General features: G+C 20.5%; 1 protein-coding gene across 2 annotated transcripts in view; it reads right to left on the bottom strand.

Moving 5' to 3' along the window:
• Positions 1-27,057, bottom strand: part of LOC100866592 (KICSTOR complex protein SZT2) — a 93,326-nt gene that overhangs the window by 62,275 nt on the left and 3,994 nt on the right. For both annotated transcript variants that reach the window (XM_086914576.1, XM_086914577.1), the window contains exons 3-5: positions 21,416-21,733; positions 20,075-20,152; positions 335-740 (exon numbers count right to left, since the gene is read on the bottom strand). In XM_086914576.1, coding sequence (XP_086770702.1) covers positions 335-740; positions 20,075-20,152; positions 21,416-21,733 — 802 coding nt within the window. The remainder of the gene's footprint in view (positions 1-334; positions 741-20,074; positions 20,153-21,415; positions 21,734-27,057) is intronic.

Below are 27,057 nucleotides of genomic sequence, written 5' to 3'. Positions count from 1 at the left end.
TATACATTAATAGTAACATAAATGTTTCAATATTTATATGACTATTATCAATACCTATACTATAAAATAAACATGAAACCTTAAATTATTTAATTTATATTATTTAAATTAAAATTTATAATTATACATGATATTTAAATATTATAAAATATATATTATATTAAATATTATAAAATATGTTAATATTATAAATTATTTTTATTTAATTAATAATAATCTAATTGAGTTTTAAATTTATTTTTATTAATATCGTGTTTATATATATATATATATGTGTGTGTAAAATATAATATATATGTTAATATATAAAAATATATTTATGATAGATACTTACGTGCGCAACTGTGTTCCGGTAGCAAAGTAAGAGCTAACATTCCGTATCTTAACATATTAATAAAACTTGATTCTGGGGAAATTATTGAAGTATTAACAGCAAAAGTATTATTATTTTTGTTCAAACAAGTGCTATTTTCTTCAAAAAGTCCCCCAACTAGACGTTCACTTTCAGCTTTTATATTTTCCAATTGTTGAATAGCTACAGAAGTAACACAAGCCACCTTCTCTTCTAATATATGAAGTTGACTCTCTATGAAATTAGTAAGTTGTTTAATATTGTCCACAGTTACTAGCCAACCTTGTATTAGAACTTGTTGTGCAGGATTTATAAAAAAAGGCGTATGAACTATTATAGTTACATAAATTTCTGGTTGTATTATTCTTTTGCTTCCTGGTATTGTAAACTGTAACAATATTAGATTTAATATTTAAGTAATATGATCTTGATTTTAATTATTTAGATGAAAATAAATAATAATTAATCATATTTTAAAAATAAAACTATATCTAATATAATATAAAAATAATAGATAAATATAAATAGTTATTAAAAATAGTAAGAGAAAATTACAGTACCTCTAGATCTTCTTATTATACAGAATATCTCAAATAATTTTATTATTTGAAATAATTACTAAACAAAATTTTAAAGATATGGAACTTAAATGGTTTTGAAAAATTTTCAAAATATATATTTTTTTTTTGTGAATGAAAATGAAAAAAAATTAAAATCATCTTACTTTTTTAAACGAAATGGTCTATTTTTTGTACTATAAATATTGATAGAATATAAAGTTTTAAAAAATGTATTAAACCTAATGATTAATCTAAATCTAATACTTAAATAAAATATTAATGAAATAATTATTAATACATATTTACTATCTAGAAGTTAAAGTAGATGCTTGAATTCTCTTAAATTCAATATAATGCGTTAATATTTATCAACAAAAAAATTTTCGATTTATAATATATTTCGATTGCTTTTGCAATGTTTATAATTCAATTTTAGAACATATCTTTAACATTTGCAACTTTGAGAGAAGAATTTAGAAGACTCTTGAGATTATATATTTTTTAAAAACATTTCGGTATAACTTGAACACGATCTTGAAACGTTAGATAATTTCCAGTTATATATATAATCTCAATAGCAATCAACATCATCCATCAAGAAAATTTACTACAAATTTATTCGTGTATTATAATGGTGGATTAAATGCATATATAAATATGTCGAATGCTCTTTCGAGATGTATGTATGTGTGAAAAAATTTGTAACTATTGATATATCTTCTTCACGATGAGTAAACTGTATTAGTGCGGTTATATATGTGGTACGCGTGTCTAAGAGAACTGAATCTCTCACAATGTATCGGCAGTCAGAATACAATGAGACTCATGTTCTTAGAAAATCCTTTCCTAGTTCAATTGGAAAGATCTCAGTTTCCTGGTGAGACATAATAACCAATAATATTGCGGTTATTGCCTAAATCGTAACAAGAGAAAAATTGAAGAGAATATGTCAGCCAGGTTGAAGTATACCAAAAATATATAATCAAATATACAATTATAAATATCAATTAAACTCTCAAAAACAATAATCTTCCCAGATAACATCATTTTTTATTCATGCTTAAAAGAGATCTGCAAACGATAATAATAGAAAAGAATTTTTATATGAATAAATTTTTCGAATAAGCTGTTTATAAATCGCAATAAGTGTGCGCGAATACACTTGCGGATCAGTTTCCTGGAAACAATGGATTTTCTGATTCTAATTTTCTGATTTAAAATTCGACGAAAAATTAAAACGTTTTAAATTTTTGAATCATTAAATCATTAAAAAAACGTTTTAAATTTTTGAATTTTGAATTTGGATAATTCGAACTGTTAAACTATTAAAATATATTTGAATTGACGAACCAATAGAATTCATAGAATCTCATGAATTCATTCAATGACAAATAAACTTTCATATATATTTATTTTTGATCGTTTAACTCTAAACTTATCACTACCGAGTAAATTGACTGTTTCAAAATTTTACACATATTTAAACGTTATCATATCTTTATCAAACTTCATGATTTTTCCTAAAATATGCATACAATATATTCTTCAGTATTTAGTTCTAATTTTTTTTTCTTGTTTCTAAAAAATATTTGTAATCTATTCTGCCTATTACAATCGGTCCATTATTCTTTTAAATATATACAATCTGTACAAAGAAAAGGCTATTTTAAGATCGGATGACAATTGAAAGTAGTAAAAATAATAACAAATAATAACAAATAATAATAGTAGAGAATACAAACTCAAGAAAAAATCGTATGCAGTTTTTGAAAAAAAAAAAAGTAAAGCAGTAAAACTTTGAATTTTGTATTCCATACGTAGTGTGATATTCTGTGGTGAATATAAAAATATCAAAATGTTCAAAAATTATGGAGTTATTAGAAAAAATAACAGATATAGAAAAAGACTGTTCAGTGTGCGATAAGTAAGCAATTTCCGTAACTGAAAACAACATGGAAACAGATGAGCTATTTATAACAAGCAAATTAGACAGTGATAATAAAAAGAAGAATATTATAATTAATTATTAAAATTATTATAAATAAGCGTCCACGTCCAGGACAAAAAAGAGATTATTGTTGATATTCGAAAGTGAGATTGATGTAGATCAAATCATATTTCTCTTATAGTGTATAAAAACAAATCAATAAAAAAAATGCTTGTGCTAAATTCCATATATAAATCAATAAAAATCTAAAAAAGTAATAAACGTATACCGGAAATGATTAACTTTTATAATTATACAAAATTCAGTATAGACGCGAATCAGATGGTAAGGAAATACAGTGTGAAGTCAAAATCTTGTAGATGGCCCCTTCAAATATTTTTCAACATTTTAGACTGGAATAAATATTTGGGTTTTGTATAAAAAAAACGAGTGAAAACATTTTAAGGCAAAAATTTTTATTCCAATTAGCTATAGAGCTCAACGCTGCATATCAAGAATCGCGAAAATGTACTAAACTATCAACAAGTTCAGATTCGTACATACGAAAAATTTGTCAAGTAAAATATTGTAAAGATTACAAAACTATGAAAATCTACTCGAGATGCGAAAAATATGTGTGCGATAAATATACATTTGAAAATAAAATAATTTGTAAAAAAATGCAGCAAAGCTGAATAAGATATATCTCTATAAATAAAAGTTAAATTTTATTTTTTTCAATAAATAATTTTAGATACATACTGTAAAATCTGGTTTATTAATTAAATATATTGAAAACTAATTTTTCAGAAATATGTTATAGGGAAAAAATGAAGTTTTGGTTTTTTTAAGTTTATAATTGAAATTATATAAAAATAAATTTGAACGAAATTTTATGAAAATTCTTCATTTTATACATTCAATAATAAATTAACCATTATCTACGTTAAAAACGATAACTTTTTTAAACACCGGTCATTTTGATCGAGCGCGATAGGAATAAGTATATCCTATAATAAATTAACCATTATCTACGTTAAAAACGATAACTTTTTTAAACACCGGTCATTTTGATCGAGCACGATAGGAATAAGTATATCCTATAATAAATTATCTACGTTAAAAATGATAACTTTTTTAAACACCGGTCATTTTGATCGAGCGCGATAGGAATAAATATATACTATAAATATATACTATAATATAAGAACTATAATATAAATAAATATATACTATAATATAAGAACTATCGGTAGATTTAATGTTAAAATAAAACAATGTTTACTTAGTAATATAGTAGAGTTTATAATAAATTAATTTTATCATTATATACTACTTACTATTATAGCTTCACAAATGGATTAAAGCTAATATTTGAACAAAGAAAATATAACATCATCAAATATTGTAATAAATATATATAAAGACGTGTTTCATACAAACTATATACTAATAACTAATTCTATTTGGCGAATAAAGAAAAATATGCATTTGATTAGTACATTTCGAATAAATCATACAAAGAAACTTAAATAAAGTAATAACTAAATTGAAATGCAGGTTATTGCCAAAGAAAATAGTAATAGAATTATAGTTTTGAAATGAAAAGATAAAAGAGATTTTTTAATCTTTTCTAAAAAGAAAAAATTCTAAATGATAAATATAAAAAGATTTTTGGTTTTGTCACAAATCAAAAATGGTTGTTGAATACAGGAAAAAGTTGTTGATCTTTATGATTAGATAAATGCATATAACAGCTTATTGAGAAAAAGTAAAATAGTACACAAAATTAGTGCTTTTTTTAAATGCCGCTTGTGAATATTTTGTTTATATTCTAAGATACAACAGGAATGTTATATCTTAAATCGCGACATTTTGCAAACAATTAACAAATGCGCTTAAACGATATTCAGATGAAAAAATTCCAATCTATAGAAAAAATATTCATCGATTTAAAAAAAAAAGAAGAAATGTATGAAGTCTGGAAATATTATTCTGAATATTATAACACAATAGAGCCAAAAAAACAAATTATCACTTTTTTAATATGTGTAAAACTAAATCATATTTTTACTTAGATTGTTTTAATAAACTCTATTAAATTACAATATTTATTTTTTAACTTTGATACTGTCGGTCCCATGCACCAATGTCCGAAACAAAAAATTGATCAATTCTCAGGAACTAGTGTCACGCTTAACGTGTTAAGATTCTTCTTCAAAAAATAAAATCCATAAAAAGTGATTCGAAAAAATCATTGTTCACGAGCATAGAACAAAAATTGATATCATGTTCAATCATTATTAAATAATATCATTCTATTGGACAATTGTCTATTCAATTGTAATTCAATCATTATATCATTTTGAAACGTAATGCAAATAAATGAACTTAGGGAGCTTATTTTTTTTTTATTTATCTTCGATTCATAGACATATACTAATACATACAAATCGAACTTTTGATGGCAAAATCAAAGATAGTCTTTAAAACAATATACAATTCCACAATTGGAATTATACGGCGCACTTTTGAATTTATTATCTGCAAAAGTCTAGCAATCTCTTCACATCAATATTTTTCGCCGTATTTTCTGAACAGGTTATAATATTGTCCCGCATTGGTTAAATATCTCTCTACATTTTGTAAATAGAGTAATAGAAACATATTGCAGAAGCAACATTGTAATATAACATTATGTGCAATCAATAGACAATCCTGATATTATTTTTCAAAAAATGCCTATTAAAGAAGTTCCTTCAATCATTAATTTGACATCAAAAATTAAATCAACTTAAAAAAATAGAAGATAATATGATCCTTTTAATATGATCCGATTAGTTGAAAAGACAGTTGAAATTCGATCTACACTTCTATTAATAAATTGTCTTCATAATAAATACAATGATACAATAAAAAAAAAAAATTTGACCTAAAACTAAATAAATCATTTCATGAAAACTTTTTAATTTTTTAACTTTCATCAATTGAAAAATGTAAAATCATGTAAAAAGTTCCAAAAGAACGATTTGGAACGATATCTACTATTATATTATACAATAAAAAATAAAATATAAAAAATAAATTTCTTTAAGTATCGGAATATTTTTATGATATGAAAAATATTGCATTTTCATTTAATTTTTAATATTCTATTAGTTATTACATATTTATAATATATATATATATATATTTATTGAAAAAAACCAAGTTCATTTTTTCCATAATTGATAAAGATATAATTGATAAGATATAAGATTAAACATAACACATTAGTATTCGAGTATTTTTAAAAATTATAAATCTATTTATCAACTTGCAACATTTTTTAAAAATTTCTAATATGAAAAATAAAAACTTTAAAAGTTTATAAATTATTTTATCTTTGGGTATTATTTCTTTATCTTTATATTTCTCGTTATTACGTAAAATAAAATATCTTGTTGTTGAAGTAAAATAGAGCATAAAGTATTACAAATTGTTTTCTCTGAAATTAATGCAGATATCTATATTTTTTTAAATTAAATAATTTTTAAGAGATAATAATAAATTGAAACAATTTTTCGGCGAAATATATTTTATAAATCAAAATTTTTTTCTCTATCTTTTTAAATAAATATTAATATATTTAATCATAAGTAACTGTCAATAACTTAACGAACTTAAATAACATTTATTTTATTAAAAAAAATTTTTTTTTGAATATTTATAACTAAAAATATTCTACATAAGATAAAGAGAAAAAAATTTTTGAATTATGTCAAAATTCAATGAAGTTTTGGAATGATTTCTTTCATATTAATAATCTTATGAACAGAATGAAATATTCATTTAAAAAATAGAACTGTTTGAAAAAAATTATTTGAAACAAGGCAAAATTTTGAAAAATTCGGAAAAAACGAATCTTTTTTTTTTCTTCTTCCGGAAGAAACTATTTTTATGAAACTATTTTTATGAAAAAATTATGAAAACATTATTATGAAATTATTATAATTATTGTTAATCATTGATCAAAAATGATAATAATGAAGTTTTTGAAAAAATTGTTTCAGCAAAGTAAAATCAATGGTTTTATTATACGAGATCGAAAAACAAGAAGAATTTATGTGAAACTAAGAAAGATTTGGTATTGGATTGTTTAACAATAGATTTAAAAAATTTCTGATACGCTTACGTTCATAAAATCGTATTAATATCAAAGAAAGTTGGATAATAGCAAAAAATTATACCCCAAAAATACCTTTTAATAATTATAATTATAGGTATATATTATATCTTATAGATATAATAATTATCAATCTCAATGTGTATCAAAATATTGTGTCGAAATAAATATCTAATATAAATCGCATACATTTTTTACAGAATTTAAATTGCTACTTCATTACAAATCAATTAATGATATAAATAATAAGCAATTTATTTATTTTTCTAATACTTGATTGAAATTATTTTAAAAATAACTTTTTTTTCTTATTTTCAAATTAAAATTATAAAAAAAATTTTTTTAAATTTATGATTATTATCGTTAAACAATGTTTATATTCTCAAGATATTAACTAATAATAAGAACTCAAAAAATAAATTAAAGTACAAGAAGTTCACGACTTAAAAATTAAAAAAATGATTAGAACAATATATATTTTTTATTGCAAAAAGAATCCATAAATTCCAGATTAAAACAAGCAAAAAAAAATAAAAAAAGTGGAAAAAAAAGTAAAAGAAAAATATATGTAAATTGTTTTAAAATAGCAATTTTGCTTAAATTGTAATTTATATAATTTTTACTAGTAATCATGAAAAATCATGAAAAATCATGCATCTAAATACATTGTTCAATTTGTCGATGGTATCGAATAAATTTCGGTAACTTTATGATTGATCACAGCTATGATTGAAAATCACGATAAAATCAATATATTAAAAATTCTAAGATTACTGGTACGATTCATTGAATGAAATTGTAACTTATATCATTCTATCAAAATTAAATAAATTTATGCAATGGGATAATTCTCGTAGAAATTTGAGCAATGAGATTATGTCCACTCTGGATGGAGCTATTGAATTTTTTATCAAAATTTACTTACGACGATGCAATAATTATATCAAATTCGAAAACGATTAATTACAATTAAATTTGATTAATTGCCAAAAACAGGAAAAGACATCAAAGTTACATAATAATCCAATCAAAATCATGTATATGTATTTTGTAAGAATAATCATTATATTTAAGCATATGATAGATTTTTAAAATTAACAATCAAAAATAAAATATAATCTAAACTTCTAAATTGTGCATTATATTCTAAATATAATTATAGCAATTGCTTTCTCAGCAAATGCAGAAAGTATTATAATAAATATAATTCTATTATGCAGCGAAATATAAATAAGTAGCATCTATTGTAAGTATATCGTTAATTTCAAAAAATTAAAACGATATTTGTTTTATTTAGTATATATTGCAAACATGCTAACAGAGTTTTTGCTATCGATAGTGCATTTTAATTCACGATCAAATAATTATGCAGATATTTACTTCAGATTCAACAACTCAAATCAGTCTCGTCATGGAAATTATTATCACAAAAAAATTTATGAATATCGAAGATCAATATTCTTGTATCAGATTTAAACAATTTATCGACGTGTTAATATAATAAAAACAATAGTATTAAATCAAATCATTTTAGATTTAACATTATATAACAATTTAACATTATATAATTTATTTAACAATTTTAATAATTTTAATTTAATAACATTATTTAACAATTTATTATTATATTATATAATTTTGCAAATTTCAACATATTATTTCTAACGTCACAATAATTCGAATTTTTTTATAAGATTTTTTTTTTCCAAATTTCGCCGTTAACTAATCAAAAATATCAGACAAGTAGTAAATATCGATGCATTATTAAACAAAAAAATATTTTATAGTTCATTATATCTTTCTTCAGCATTTCAAAAGCTGAATCATATCCAATTCCATTATTTTATCATCTTATGATAAAATATCTCGATTATCTTTTTTATCAATAAAATGCAAAATATCATCAATTATTTTATTAAAAACAATTATTAAAATTTTGGGAAATTAAATGTTTTTCTAGTAGTTATTTATCAAAGAATGAACAATTTTGCAAAATACATTTTCAAAAGCATATATCACGCGATGTATTAAAATTTTATGTTGTCCAACTTGTTTTAATTGAAAAAATAATTAAAATAATTGTTCAATACGACGAATGTACACATTATTAAAATAAAAATGCTTCTTTGAAACAGGAATATTCAAATTTCTTAAAATACAAATAAACATACATTGCATTGAACGCGAATGTTATTTATCTCATCATGCATACTCAAACTATCTCAAATTTAGAAAAATGTTCAATATTTTGACAAAGACAAGGATACATCGTTAGGATATTAAATTAGACTAGTAACCAGTTCCACGATTCAGGGCACGATTCTTTTCTTTAATTTTTCTTTAATTTTCTTTAATTTTTCTTTAAGTTCGATTCCGTCCCACAATTACATTTTAACTATAAATATTGAGAATATATAAATACATGTATATTACATTTCGATGATATCGATTTAATTTTTATTAAAAAATTATTTGATGCGAATCTCACAAAATTTATAAATATATATACAAATTAAATACCGTGATCTATAATATAGTTTTCGTATTTTCTTCTTTGTGATTTAAGCATTGCAGCAATTAGCAATAAATCATATCCACAATTTCAAAAGACAATTATGCTGCAATAAACAATTAAGCTGTTTAATAAAATAATGCGAAATATTTATTAAAGCAAATAGTTTATTATTGTATTAATATAATAACCAATACTAAATTTGCGATACTTTGTTGAATATAATTACATATATGAATTCAATGTTTTGTATTTTTACGTGTTGTGTTTTATTTACGTTTGTATTTCTTATAATATATTATATAATATATAATATCTTATAATATATTCTTTAAAAAATTAACGGTAAACATACAAAAATAAAGAAAAATATAAATTCAGAAATTATAAGCAAAAAATAGGATTATTTCGATAACAATTTAAAAAATAAAATAATCTATAACAAATTATTCTGATATATTTAGACGATTTATAAAGAATTTATATCAAACAATGATCATATATCGCGGATCGTATGTCGCAGAGAATCGATCAATTGATTTTTAAATTTATTAAATTAATCGTAAAGCACAAAATTAAAAATATTCTTTTCCCTTTTTTCTTTTACAAACAATGAAGTCGCAAAAAGCGTCAAGGAAAAGCAAAATTAAAGATATTCGTAAAGAGACTGAAAAGCATTGTCAATAAATAATTTCATCAATATTTTTGTTATTATATTTCCACGCTCAATCATCTTTAATTATATTTTCATCAATTGTAATGAAATATAATATTAAATTGTACAATTGTAGTAAATTGAAGTAAAACGATTTGACGTTTATAGAATAAGATAAAACGCTGTATTTATAGAATATACAGATAATAATAAAAGATAAAGAATAAAAAAACCTTACAAAAAACTGAAACATCACTTACTGACATAGTTTAGAGAAAAGAAAGCTATTGAAAATTTTATATCTGCTTTACTATTACTGAATTGAGAAATAGATAAGGTTATGTTCATAAAATGAGCGGGGATTAGTTATTGGAATTTAAAAGTCATCATGACATACATATTCGAAGTGACTATATGATATGATATGACAAAGTACTTGTATCTGTAAAAATGCAGCGAAGAAATTTCCAAGATCTCCAAAAATTAATAGAAAAAAAAAACAATAAAAGAATCTATAAAAAGATATGGAATAATAGAATACATTATAATTAGATTTATTTATATATACATTTAGAAATTGATATCTTTATAATTATTTATAAATTTCAAAATTTTTGAAAAATATTATAAGAATAAAGTTTCAACTATTCTTAAATCACGATGTAATACATGAATGATTCATTGATTGGTATATGAATCATAGATAAATAAGAAAAAAACAGAAAAAAAATATTGAAGAAATATTTGGAAAAACAATTATATATACATAATCATAATATAATCTCTTTCATTAAAAAAAAGAACATAAAAATATATATATAAATAACAAAAAATAACGAATAAAAAGGAATTCAAAAAAATTAAAAAAAAAATAAATTTTCAGAGCGAATAAGAAAATAATTACGATGAAAATAATATGTTTTCATTTATTAGTATTAGAAAAAGAATTGAGATTGAGAATATTTCATTTGTAATATATTTTTATAATTGTTATTGCATTATTTTTTTTGAGTATAGTATAATATAACAATCATGAGAAAAGACGAGTGTTCCATTATTCCAAAAATTTCATGAAATAACTTATAGTTCATTACATTAATTGTATTCATATAACTTGTAGATAAGTAAACATTATAATTATTGCAATAATATTAAATTTAATTATTGTATTTGTTGATTACATTTAAGAAGATATATCTTTTTAATCTGTAATCACTAATATCAATATGAAATAGTTTTGCAACTACTACTGAATTTTTATACTGTGATAATTGTAGTACATAGCATTTACATAGTTTGATATTTCTTATTTAATGATAGATATTACAAAATATCATTATGCATTACATCGTTAAAGACATATCTTGGAGCATATTATATATATATTACGATGAGTTTTTAAATGAAATCTTTGTAAAATTTTAATATTCGATGGTGTCTCATAATTGAATTTCATAAATCTAGACAGATTTTAGGATAATTTTATATATCAGTAATTTATTTTTTAGTTTTAATTTAGAATGTTTTTCTAATATCTAATATAGCTTTTTCACTTTTATCTTAGGCATTGCTCATTTTGTTTGAATTTATTTTCATATTAGTCTTCAGTTTTCCGATGAGTGCAGTATCGAATATTGAAGTTAATAATATGAAACTTTTTTTGAGAAGCATTTTGATTATCTTGTCTATCATAACCATAGGCTTCCTTAAGATTTATCATTAATTTGATTTCTTCAGATATGAATGGTTTGAAGAAAATGTAAGGAGTTTATAAATATTCTTAAATTTCAAATTTTGTTACTTGAGAATTTATGAGGAAGAATTTAAATACTTTAGTAAAAAAAATGCTGAACGCATCTTGAAAACTTCTAGTCCCTGCTGATTCTGAATAGACTCTTTATTTTAATATTTTATCATTCTTTTAGTTACTTTCTCGAGGGAAGATATTAGTCGATTTAATTGATGTCAAGATGTTTAAATATTTGCTGAAGAATTCATTTTTATGCACTATTAGTAATTGAATGAATGGTTGCTCTATTCAATAGTCTTTTGTTGTTAGAAGATTTAGTGTTTCGCCATGTTCTTCTTAATCTGCTTTTTTAAACAATTTGTTCTATAATAAATTCTGGATAATTCATACAAATATACTGAACTGCTTCAGAAATTGTAAATTTAGTTATTTTTATGATTTGTAAAATATGTTGTACTGCTTCCTTTATGTCATTTTTAATGGAAAATGAAGAATAAGCATTAATGATTTGATGAAACAATATCTAGTGTGTGTGTTTACTATGTGGTCTGTGTTGGTAATTGTTTTTCAACTTATTGATATATTTAAGATATTTAAGAATATGCTTGTATATAACGAGATGAAAGACCTTTGACAATGTAGAAATCTAATAGATCTATCAATATTTTATTAGATTGCGTTCATTGGTGTTTATATATTCTAGCTTATTTGATAATAAACTTTGTGAATGCTCTTGGATTTATAATTATCAAACTCCAAAAATCGTTTTTTGTATTGAAATCGCTTCACGTTAAGAATTTATTACACAAACTTAGAAAAAAGATATTAAAATCTTCTTTAACACTAAACCTACCGACATTTCATGTATACGTATTCCTATCATGAGCGATCAAATGACTGCTGCAAAAAAACATTTGTATCTTAATATAGAAAGAAATTTTAGCTAATTGGATATTAAACAAAATATTTTTCTGGTGCTACAATAATATGTGATCGGTTACATCTACACCGAATTTTGTGCTATTGTAAAATTTAATTGTCTCTGGGAAACAGGTGTCACTTTTTTCAATTTCAACAGATGAATGCATTGAACTAAGAATCAATACTTTTTTATTGGGTTTAGCTTTATAAATTGAAAGAAAATCATTCGCTTTGTATAATATTGTTGAAAAGCGTGGCATACTATCCTTTGCCTGTCTCGCTAATTTTAGTAGCTCTCTTTTATTTCTGCAAATGGTTCCAACAAGCGTAGTTTTCTTTGTTAGAAGTTTATTCGCTAATGACATGCTTGTAAAAAAATTGTCAGTTGTTATATTTCTCCCATGGCGTATATGGTTCTGCTAATTTCAAAGTTACGTACTCCCCAAGGGGAACCGATGATTCATCTTTTCCTAAATATGGAAAGCCGTTTACTATATATTTACTACTCATATCAGAAGCTAATCAGAATTTTATATAAAAAGCGTTGGCTTCGTTTATTCTTGTTGTCAAACCTAATAAATCTCATGATTTCTGCAAAATCATTTCGGCTCATAGTTTTCGAGAAAAATGACGGACCCCATTTCGTGTTCCATAAATATGATACATACATATATTTTTAGCCTCATATGCGCATATAGAAGTCCAATAAATGCATATAATTTCGCAGTTGATACTTTCCATTTCGTTTTCAAAACTTGAAATGTTTCTAATTCAGTATATTTTCTTACACGTTCAATCATGTTATGATCAATAATCAAGGAAAATGCTGATTCAACCGCCCTTTATGATATTTTTTTTAGCGTATCCTGTCGGTCCTGATATTTCCTTGAAAATATTATAAATCGGTGTTCTTCCGCGATTATAGCCTTCTTTTATTTTTTCCCAAACAGTTCCGTCTATAGTAGTTTCAATATTTTCTTCATTTTCGCTTTCGGAACTAACTATGAATCTCTTTCTTTTTTGTCCTCTTCGTATATTCAAAATATTCTCTTCGTTCGAATTGCTATCAAATAAGTCACAATTATTTTCTGCTATATCATTATCAATATCGGAAAACTCTTGATCATCTTTCGAACGTCGTAAATAACATGAATTTTTCAAACGGTCAAATGACTGTTCATGGTAGACTAGACATGCTATGAAATTTTTTCGTAAAGTAAACAATACAGAAAGTTGTGAATATTGAAAAATGGGTTGTATTTACATTATAGGAAAAGTCAATAAGTCATATGGCGATACAGTAACTTTGAAATTCTAAACGAAATTTCAAAAAACGGTCATTTGACCGCGCGTGGTAGGTTTAGTATTAATTATAATTAAATATTATATTATAATTAAATATTATATGTTTAGCAATATATAATAATAGGACTATGCCACTTCTATTTGTTGATTGCAGATAATTAGTTGTCAGTTGAGAGTACATGGTTTTAAGTTTAGTATTAGTTATTTAGTATTAGTATTAGTATTAGTTAGTTAAGTAAGTAATACTTAGTTTTAAACTAGATTTTATTATTATTTAATTATTATAGCGGTACTACAATGTACTCTATCGCTTGGACATTACATTGTATACATATTATATCCTCTTATCTTTAGATAATTTTTTTAGTGAAATGAATTTCGATAACAAGTTTACAGAGTATAATTTAAATTTTTTTATTGAAAATGAAAACTTTTAATTTATGCTTGCGACACGAATCTGTTCGCATTCCATAAAACGATGCATAGCGCAGTTTTATAAATCATGAATTTGCCGTCATGTTAATAGAATTAGATGACTAATTTATTCGTTTTATCTTTTTAATATTTGCTCTAAGTTTACTGAAGAATTTTTATGGTTCTATATGAAGATGTTGAGGTTATTGTTCACAATATTATCTTTATCAATGATATATTGGAATATTATTAGACTATTTTTGCAGTAGTACAAAGATTAATATCTATATCATTCGTTAATATATTTATGTGTTATTAATTATTAATTAGATTGAATTTTGAGTCTCGATCTTAGAAATTTATATTGTTGCAACTCTTTATAAATTGGATGGCCTCTATTATATAATTAGCAAAATAGTCATCTTCACATAGTGCATACGATATCGGCTATTTCATGCACAATGGATTGAATGCCTGAGCATTTTACGCAGCAATTAAAATTTTCATTTCAGAAAATTATAATTATAGTATTGTTATATGTATTCATATTATTGATATCTTTTGCAATGTATTATTTTTTTGTAAGCATGTTCGATTAATACAGTAGACATCTTCATTTGGTATATTTTTTGTTATTTATATATATATTTTTGTTTTAAATCAATAAAAAAATAGCTGACAATGTTTAAATTTTATTATGTTTGTATATTAGATATATTTGTTATCTTATATTCCAATATCACTAATTTTTCCTTCAGCACGTCCAAATTGGTTGAATGATATATAGTAGAACAACTCTAGATGCTTTTTCCTTTTCCTTTGAGTTGAGTTGGTATAGTAAAATTTAGCGTTTAACCTTTTCATTATACTATAGTCGCTCTGCATAAGATGCTGCGTATCATATGATATGAGTTGATGATATGACGATTGGAATTATTGCACATCGAGTATTTTTTTCTGGAAATGTAGCATCAATATTTTGTTTTCATCATCAATTTTTTTTCAATAAACACCATCAAAGCAATTATCTTTCTCGAGCACTGTGCACATTTTTGGTGCGGCGGAAAAGTGAAAGTGTTAATGTTTTTAAATGTTTGAAAACAATTTTTCCATATGCCTCTGCACTTTTAGGAAGAATTTTCACTTTGTCAAAATTGTTTGTTTTTAAAATATATTCATTTTTTTATAACAACAATATCCAGTAAGTTCATAGTTTATGTCCAATATATTCTCTAAAAATATCGGTGATAGTGTTGGAGTTTTTATAAATGTATTTTTATTATGAGATTCTGATATTTTGCAATCATTTAATATTTTCAATGATTTAATATCAGGTTTCATATTTAGGTTAACTGATTAAGAATCAGTAAGAATCAGTATAATAGCCATGAATTTTTGCTTTGATGAAATATATATAATGACTGTATATGTGCTATATTAAAAATATTATACTTGAAATATTACGAACCTTAGCTTGTTGTATATATATTTACACTATACAAAACTTTCTTACACATTTCTATGTTGCGATAGCTAACGTGACATATTGATGTTAACATTATTTTAAAATAATTTTTTTTCATTAATTTTTAAATAATTATCAAATAAAATTTTATCAATTATTTATCAGTATTTATCATCAGTTAACCAATTTTTTGAATTTTCTTTTTTAATTTAGTTTTTTAATTTATATTCAAAATCATAATATTATAAGTCGTTGGATGCACTTTGACTTTATCGTATTGAAAATATATAATTTTATTTAAAAAAAACTTAAATGAAATCTTTAAAAAAAAATAACTTTGAAATCGAAAAAATGTTTTGTTTATCATCATATTTACTTTTTTGAATAATTTTTTCTTTTAATATTTTTTCATAAATAATAAGCTAAATGCTAAAATTTTATATATAAATTGAAAAAGAAAAAAAATAATTTGATATAAAAAATATAATAAAATAATAGTTTTTTGTATGTAAAAAAATAAGAAGTTAATATAAACTAGTATAATTAATATTCTGCTTATATTTAATGATGTTTATTAAAATTAATCAATGAGACAATCAATGAATTGATCAATGAAATATACAGAATAATATTTTAAATTATAATATATATATTGGAATCTCTATATTCATTTACCTTTATATTTGTCAAATATTCATTATATTTTTTTATATTTTAAAAAAAATGCTTCAATTTTTGTTCAAAAATACAACGTTTATTACCAAAAATTATTCTTATTATTTGCTTGGTTTATTTTCTGCCATTACAATTTCTGACTAAATTTCTAAATCTAAAATTTAAATTTTTATTTATTAACTCGATTCGATAATAAAAATTAATTATTATTTTTTAGAAAATAAAATAAAAGAAATTAATATTATATTCGTTCAATTTGATATTTGTCCTTTTTTCAATTTTTTATAAATTAATTTTTATGTAAATTTTTGAATGAAATATTTACCTCTTCATTACGAAAATCTCATCCATAACATCACATTAATTAAATATTCTATTACAAATATTTTCAATTCATTCAAACGACATTACAAAAATATTTCAGATATTTCATCTTTCGTGTAAAAGAATTAATAATATAGGAAACATTTAATGAATTAAAAAAGTTATTTCCTTGTTTTTATTAATATCAGAATGAATAATAATAATAATATGAAGATATTTTAAAGAAAAAAAATTTATTCTTATACTTTCAAACACAAAATGTTCAAACTGTAGTATATAGATAAAATATCGAAAATGTGATAAAAATCAAAAATATCAAAATTCATAACTCATGATTTTTTATTATAAAATTATACCTAGTATTATTCAAAGACTATATTCAAAATATATAAAAAAGTAATATAATTTTTATATATAAAGAAATATATAAAAAAAATTAAAAAACGAATATCAAAAATATTTAACTTCAAATTTGTTTTATGCAAATTTTTATTTTTGTGCAATATTTATATATATAATATCTAATGATAAGTAATAATAAGTCAATTTCAAGTATGCGAAAATAAATATAAAGCAGACGATATCGGAAAAATGTTAAGAAAGTTGGATAAAAAAAATGTGATAATACTATATAAATGTTACATATCTATATAAATGTTAAATATTATAAATATATTGAGAAAATTTTTAGATACATATTTTTTAAAAAAAATTATTTTAAAATTTTGAAAAAAATGACGATATTCCAAATACCAAAGAGAATTAGTGATTAATACTAAAGAGATAAATTTAACATATATTTATGTTTAATTAATATTTACATGTTATTTATTTTAATTAAAAAAGTAAACGTAGTAAACAAACAAAAGTAAAGCAATTCTCATTAGCAATTCTCTTTTTATATATCTTATTTTACGTATATTTTTATCTAAATTATTTTGTTTAAACAATTAAGAATTGAAGATTTTAAAAATATGAAAAAAATATAAATCTGAATTTATATTTTATAAATTAAAAATAAATTATAAATTATAAATAACTGAAATATTAATAAAAATGAAGAAATCGAAGAATCGATAAAAGTGAATATACTTAATATAATATATTAGTATATGTTATTATTTTTATACAAATAAATTCTAATTTTATACGCATTTTAAATCGAAAAATCTTAATCTTATAATATACAAAAAAAAATTATATTTATTTCGATTTCGATATTTAAGTATTTCGATATAATATCGGTTTCGATATAGCTTTACTGATATAATATAAAATCATATTAAGTTTTAAGTGCCTACTCTAAAAAAATAAACAAAATAATTTAAAGACATTATCTCGATTTATCTAATTTCAAATCAAAGTTATAGAGAAAAAAAAAATAAATTTATATTAAATTATATATTAATGAAATATAAAATTTTGAAATATTGAATTCTACTAAGGATTATTAAATCCTATTATTTAAAACTAAATGTTCAGAATATTATTGAATATTATTTGCAGATTATTTAAAAAAGGAAATTGGGAATGTTGAAGAATTATTTTATGAAACAATTAATTTTTTTTATATTTAATATAAATATTTTATATTTTATTTAAGACCAATAATAGAAGTCATAGATGATAATGAGAATATTAAATAACAAAAGTAATTAAAATATAATGATTCAGAGAAAAAAAAATATTCGATGTTCAAAGATATTAAATTGAAGTTTAAAAATTGAGATTATATTCTCTATATAATATAAAGATTATATTCATTAAATAATTTTGAAATAAAAATACTTTTATATAAATTGTACATAATATGTCTATATTTATATGTATCATTATTTTTATAAATATCAAAAATAATAATAATAACAATAAAAAATATTTCAAATAAAAATGATATCAAACATTTATTAATTTTATTCATTAATAACATTAATTGTTTGATGCAATTGAATAATAAGATAATATTAGTTCATTTCTATCAATGTATCGCAAAATTGATTCTTTTTAGAATTATCATATATATATAAATATAAATATATAAATCACTATGATATAAATTGGGCAATCTTCTTATAATGTATATTGGATAACGCTAATATTAGCATATAAAATTTGAACTAATTCAATAATTCAATAACAATTTATGAAAAATATATATGAAGGTACTGTTTTGAATATGATTTAATATTAATTACAAAAATATTCAATAAAAAACGTAAGATTTCATCTGAAAATTTAAATGATCTTTATAGATCTCTCTAAGATTATCTTAAAGTTAAATAATTATCATAATATATTTCTCTCGATATAATTTTCATTTGAAATATATTTTTTTATTTTTGATATAAAAATAATCATCTATAAATGTTTAAAACACTGTATATTTATAGATTGTATATTATAGATTATATTTATAGATATGTATAGATTATATTTTTTATTGTTATTACTTTTCCTATATTTATTATAAACATATAAGATATTAATATATTCATGATATCTTTGAAAGATTAACTCTAAAAATTTATTTATTTTAAAATTATAAGCAATTAAAGTTTGATGAAATGAAATAATGTAATAAAATGAGACTGCTATTTCTCTTTATCATATCATCATTTCATTCTATCTCCCTTTTTTTTATTTGATACAAATTTGAATTGAACTTAACTTAATACATTGTCAACCAATGGCTAAATATATTTAATATAAATACTTTATCGATAATAATGAAAATCCGAGAATTCTCTGTGACTTGTCCACAATGAATAAATTAATAAATAAAAAATAATAATAATAAACAAAAATTAATAAATAAATTTCAATTGACATTCTTATATAATTATTTCAACTATTTTATTTATTTGATTATTCGAAGAAACTCTTCAAAGATAATAAATAAAGATAATAAATATGTATATTAAATTTGATTTCATTTTCAAAGTATGTATATGTAGATTTATAGATTTATTAAATATATTATTATATATATTATATTATTATAAAATTAAATTTCTACAATAATAAAGATAAATAATATGTTATTACTTACAGGTTTGATAATACTTTCCAAAAAATGTTTTGTTGCTATATATACTTCATCTATGACTATTTCACCATGTTGTATATCCTATAAAAAAAAAGGAATAATATATGAAAAATATTTTAATAATAATTTTATTCTAAATCAAATAATGTATGAAGTCAATTATTCTAATATATGAAATACTTCTTTATATATATATTATATATTGTATTTACAAAATTTTTATAAAAACTTAAATATTGTAGATTTGTAGAATATAAAATTTATAATATTTTATATATATTTGATTATTTTGAGTTTCGAATTTAGTAAATTAATTGATAAAAATAAATTATTAATTTAATGAGATAAATAAAAATAAAACGAAAATATATTTTATAAACAATATTAAATGCTAATGTAACATAGGTTTATATAATTTTAGCTGTTAATGGCTTATATATGCATATATTAATTTTTTCATAACTAGTATAACATTTATAATCAAGTAATACATATTCATAAAAAAAAAACAATAATTACAACTATGCATATTTATAATAAAATGATATAATGATATAATATTAAATTTAAAATAAGTAAATGTAAATGTTTTAATTTTTATAGTATAAAACTAATAATATGTATTATAAAAATATTATAAAAAACTCGTTAATATGTTCCAATATTATATATAATTTATAACTTTTTCTTAATTTTTATTATTAAAAAACTTTTTATATGATTATAACATCTAATGATTAATAAATATAAATATAATGATTAATAAATCTAATATTAAATTTGTTTTTTCTGAAATTATAGATATTGATATAATTTTTTATTAAATTAAATGATACATTGAAACAGTTATTTAATTCATAAAAAAATTTTATTAAGTTCGATAAATTATTTAAATAAAAAAAATTAATATATCATTTTAAAAAAAAATATCACCAAAATGAACATTTATATTAGGATATTAATTTTTGTTTCAATTTTAAAAAATGTTGCATTAATAAAATTAATAAAACGGAAATAATAATGATAATAATAATAATAATTTTAATAGAAACAATATAAATCATATTTAATAAATAATCAAGTGAAAAAAAACTTGATATAGTTTTCTTATTATGTATAACATTTCTACAAAAATTCCATCGAAAAAAAATTTAGAATATTAATTTTTCTTTAATATTTTTTTGCATGTTCATATTGACATACAATTATTCTTATTTATTTATTTATTTCAACATTATATTTATATTTCCATAATTTCGTTTCGCATAAGTTTCATCATAATTTGCAATTGTTGATAAAAAAAAATTTTATTTTAATCATTTTGTTGAATTTGAAATTACTTACCACAGTTGCAAGAGATGGACTTAAGTCCAAATTAAACACCATCCTGTACTTATGAGCCAAAAATATTATTGAAGTTGTAGAAGTCACTTTATATAGATACTGGTGACTTGTTTCAGAAGACCAAGATTCAGGTTTATTTTTTGGTAGCACAGATACAGTTTCTAATTCTGCAGCTTCCTTAGTTTTGAAATTTGAACATTGAATACTTATTACAGTATCTAAATGTTCTAACATCCACTGTGCTCTTACATTTCGGGATATAGGAAATCCTTTCTTCATTAATAAGAAAACAGTATCTGCTTCTAAAATAACTTTTTCCTGTAAAATGATATTAATAATATATATAATAATGTATTATATAATATATATAATAAAAAATTACTATTGCTTTAATCATTTTACTATTATTTCAAATATCTATTTTACTAAAAACAAGTTGAAGTTTTAAAAAAAAAATACAGATTATTAAAATATAAAATATTTTTAAAGAGTCAATTCAAGAGATCAAAAATTAGTATATAAAAATATCAATTAAAAGTTATTTATTAAATTATAAGCAATTGCAATTTGCATGAGAGATATAAAGAGATTATATTATTTCTGTTACATCGCTATTTTATTTTAATCCCATCTCTCTTTATCGAATGCCGTATCTATATTGCTATTCGCAAATAGTTCACAACAATATAACACTATTCAGAACACAATAGTGTGAACAACTTCAGCGAATTACAAACACGTATCATAATGAACAATGATTAGTATTAGAAGATAGTATATCAAAAAATCTGTTCGCGAATTCAAAACCATATATGAAATGTATTTTGTTTAACGAATTTTTTAACATCATTTTCACGAATTCTGCAATTGCTTGTGAGCTTAAAAATTCTTGTTTAAATAATATTATTCTATTAGCAAATTGCTTGATTAATTCATGAACAGTTCGCGAATAGTTTTAATCAATTTAATCAATATACGAGTTTAAATTGTTTACAATAAATAATAAATTGTTTTAATAAATAAGCTTTAACATTTTTATATAGAAATTTTTATATTTGTTTTGAACTTTAAAAGTGATTCTTAAATATATTAATGTCCTTTATCATAATAAAAATACAATATGTCTAAAAAAATAATTATTATTTTTATAACTTTAGATATTAAGAAATAAGTATTTTAAAATAATATAATTTCTTGTTATAATATTTAAAAAATATTTAAAATTAACACAATAAAAAATATTTTATTTTTCAATTAATACATCTTATTTTAGAATTTCATATCAATTAAACAGAAAATGACAGATAATTCTGAAAGAAATATATATTATTATTCTTCTAATAAATATATTCAGGTTTATTATATCTTTTGGTATTATATCTATAGCATCAAAATTTTTATATAAATTTTTATATAAATAAATACAAATTTTTAATCTAAATCTAAATTTTTAAAATCATCTAAATCTTAAAAAAAAATTATTAAAATAGATATTTTTATAAAATTTAAATATACAAAAATCTATGAAATCTATACAAAATATAAATAAATTTACCATATTATATACAAAAAATATCCAAAATATAATAAATATTATTATATTTGAAAAATAAAGAAAATCACTATTTAAATTCCGTTTTTTTATCTATGTTCATAAAAATTTTACTTTGTATAAAAATCCACAGTTTAATACTTTTACTATATTTGTAAAAACTTATACAAAAAATAGTACTATTTATTCTTATATTTTAATATTATTCTTGGAAATGAAAAATAAAGTAAATGACAAGAAAAAAACGAAAATATCTTAATAAAGCCTAAAAAAGTTATAAATAACAAATATATGTAGATTCAATTTTATGATCTACAATCGAATACGATTGCTTTTTAATTATAATTAAAAATATATCCAATATTATTTTTAAAACTATTACAACAATAATTTTATTGCATAAAATGTATCAAAATAATATAACAAAAAATAATAAAACAAAAAAATAATATACATGTACGTTAAATTCAACTATATATATTTAATTTTTATATTTATTTTTTTAAATACATATTTTGAATTTAAAATAATAACTAAAAAAAATAAATAATAAATAATAAAAAAAAAATTATCAGAAATTTTTAAGTAGCAATCGATTATTTGCACTTTTTGTAGTTAAATGATAATTTTATATAATTTTATGTTTTTTATAGATATTTATTTGAACATTTAATAATACTAATGAAGTAACACAAGTAAAGAATGCACAAGCAATATTTTATTTACTTTATAATTTTTTATTTATTCAGAGAAAATATTTAATTTATTAAAAAATAAGTTTTTAAAAGTACAAGATTTTTATCATCTTTTCGTTTTCGCTTTCTCAAAGATTTTTTCCAAATTTTCTCCAAATATTTTTAACAAAAATTAAAAAAATTATTATTTAAAAAATTTAGAACATAAATTTTTTTCTCAAAAAAATGATGTTAATATCTTTATTGATTTTTGAAAAAGTAAATTATAATATTTACTTTTTGATCATCCATAAATATATATACATATATATACATATGTCAATGTAAATATGATCAGCAATGTATTAAAAATATCATCAACCGAATCATAAAAAAAATATAAAGTATTATAAAAATAAAAAAAATAATATAATTAATAAGAATAAAAAAAAAATACAAATTCAGCTCTTGTTCAAAAAGAAGCTTATATGATATACAATAATGTCCAGATAATTTAAATAATTTTTATATTCTTTACTGTTTAAATGTCGCTTAAATTTGAAATATAAATTCCCTATACATGTTGAAACATATTACGATGTATGTATCGATTCAAGAGAATTAAGTCAATGGTATTAAATCAATAAATTTAAAATAATAGCTGAAATAAACCGGAATTGAGACTGATTTAGCTTCATATGAAATAATTATTATTAATTAACTTAAATCCATTGCTTGACATCGCAACAGCTATTATTTCAGTTATTATTTTAACATAATAGTCTTAACTACAATTTTTGAAATATATATATATCCTTAGAAACTTAAAATATTAACTTAAAAAACATATTTAAATATATAAATATATAAATATAAAATAAATTTTTTCTTCTTCTTTATCTCATTCATAAAATATATCTTTTTTTGTTTTCTATAAACATAATAAAACCAACAAAATCAAAATTAATTATTCGAAATAGAGAGATCCTCGTCAATTTTAATAATTGAATATTATATAGAAGACAAGATTTTTTTCCGGATATATGACCGGAACAAACAAACTAAAATTTTGAGAAATAAAAGGAAATACGAAAGGAGGAAAGGGTAGGGAAAGAGAGAAAGGGAGGGGAGGGGAGGAGGGAAGAAGAAGAAGGAGAGAGAGAGAGAGAGAGAGAGAGAGAGAGAGAGAGAGAGAGAGAGAGAGAGAGAGAAAATTCGAAAAATTTTAACTTTTGATCTTTATTAGCTTCCAAGATATTAATATAAATTTTTTAATATGCATGTTCTTGGCAATGTTTACAATGTGTAACAGTTTTTCTATTGTTTATATAAACATATCACAGTGAATGACATCCAAAATGTATAACGAATAAATTGCTCAAAAATCCATTTTTTTGCCAAGAACATGCATGTATAGGTAGAATTATTATAACGAAAGTTTTTTATTAATATCTCAAAAATAATAATAATAAATTAATAAAGTCCAAAAATTAAAAGTGTAAGAACTTTTTCCTTTCTTCCAATTCTCAAAATTTAGCTCATTTGGCTATAGATATATTGCATTTACTCTTTTTCCTTTGCATGTTACCGCTATTCAGTTTTAATTTTTAAAAGTGGTTTTAATTTTGCAAAAAAAAATTGTTATTATAGAATTTCTCTTGTACATATAAATTTATGATTATATGTATGTAAGACTGCAATCACTACTTATTTATTATTTGTATAGCTATATTGCAGCAAAAGGCATCCAAAAATATAAATCGATCAAAAAATTTCCTTATAAATTATGTAATAATAACAGTCTTTTATTATATCAAATATACAAAGTAAAATTAAACAGCAATAATATGCAAAGGAAGAAATTGTTTAAAATTCTATATCATATCTAAAAATTATCGAAATTTCTTTACTTCGAATAATTACCAAATCAAAAAAAAATATATATTAATTTTTAAAACATCTACTTTCTTAAATAATTAACATGTTTTCGATTATACAACAATTAATATTATTATAAATAATATTATATATTATTTAAAATGAATATAAAATATTATTAAAAATGAAGTACTCGAAAGTTAAAAGCTTAAAATTCTTTAAAAATCAATAAATTTTAGCTTCTTGAACTTCGAAATTTATTTTTGTAATTCAAAATTCTTGAAATAAATGTAATTTAGAATAATTTAGATAACTTATGACAATATGATATAAACTTATTTTTATTTAATAATAATCCAATTAAATTTGTTTAGATATCTTAATTAAATTCATTTTAATTAATGAAATTTCATTATAATAAACATTTATTTTTACATTATAATAAATTATATAAAGAAGAAATAAAATATAAAAATTTAATTTTTTACAAATCAAAATTATAATTATTGTTATTGTTGGCTAGAAATTCGAATTTGAAAAATTTCAGGAAATAAAATTTGTTAAACTTTTAATTTATGATAAAATAGATTACTATTTAGAAAAAAAAACAAAGTATTATAAATGTTTTGAAAATTTTAAAGAAAAAGAAAATTTTAGAGAAAAAGTTAATACATAAAGAATAATTATAAATTAATTACATAATGTTTCGAATTTGTTTGAAATTTCATAAATACAAAAGATGATTTCTATCAATCTTCAATTTTTTCATATGAAAGAAATTATTTTAAAAAATGATATTAAAAATTTCAATATGAATAAAATTTCATTTCAAAAAAAGCATAATTTAATTTAAAAATATAATTCTATTCAAATTTACTTAAAAATGAGTAGAATCAAATATATCATAGAATATAAGATACACAATATAATTGTATAAATTTTTAAGAAATACAAAGAACATTTCTGAATTCTAAATATATCAAATATAATTCTATATATTCATGATTTTTTTTAATTTTAATGAAGTATTTTCAAATATTTTTTTTTTAAAAATATATACATATTTTATTTGCATAATTTTTATTGCATTTATTTTTCTTGTAAATCTATTATATCGTTACATTATCAGATATATATTTTAACATTTGAAAAACAAATAAAATATGAAATATTTCAAATAAATATTTTTTTAAATTTCTTAAAATATTTCATTTATCATTTGTTCTATATTTCTATAATTAAATTAATGATTCTGTAATAAAATTTAAAAACTATAATTTATCATTAACTAATATGTGCATAGTAATCTTTTTATAAGAATATAAAATTATTAAAATCATAAAAAAAAAAAATTATCTAGAAAAAGATTTCCTCATTGATTTTAATAATTTTTGAATATGTTATAAAAGATAAGATTCCAAATAATTTTTTTTAATACATATCCGATGTTCAATCTTAGTTTTCAAGATATTTACAAAAAAATAAAATTTTATTTATGTGAATTTTATTTACATATGTGATTATGTACATGAGCCTAT

Source organism: Apis florea, unplaced genomic scaffold, assembly GCF_048593485.1.
Source record: "Apis florea isolate Af1SG1 unplaced genomic scaffold, ASM4859348v1 contig_3696_pilon, whole genome shotgun sequence".
In the NCBI taxonomy this organism is placed as follows: Eukaryota; Metazoa; Arthropoda; class Insecta; order Hymenoptera; family Apidae; genus Apis; species Apis florea.
This window is presented reverse-complemented; position numbering and strand designations above follow the sequence as displayed.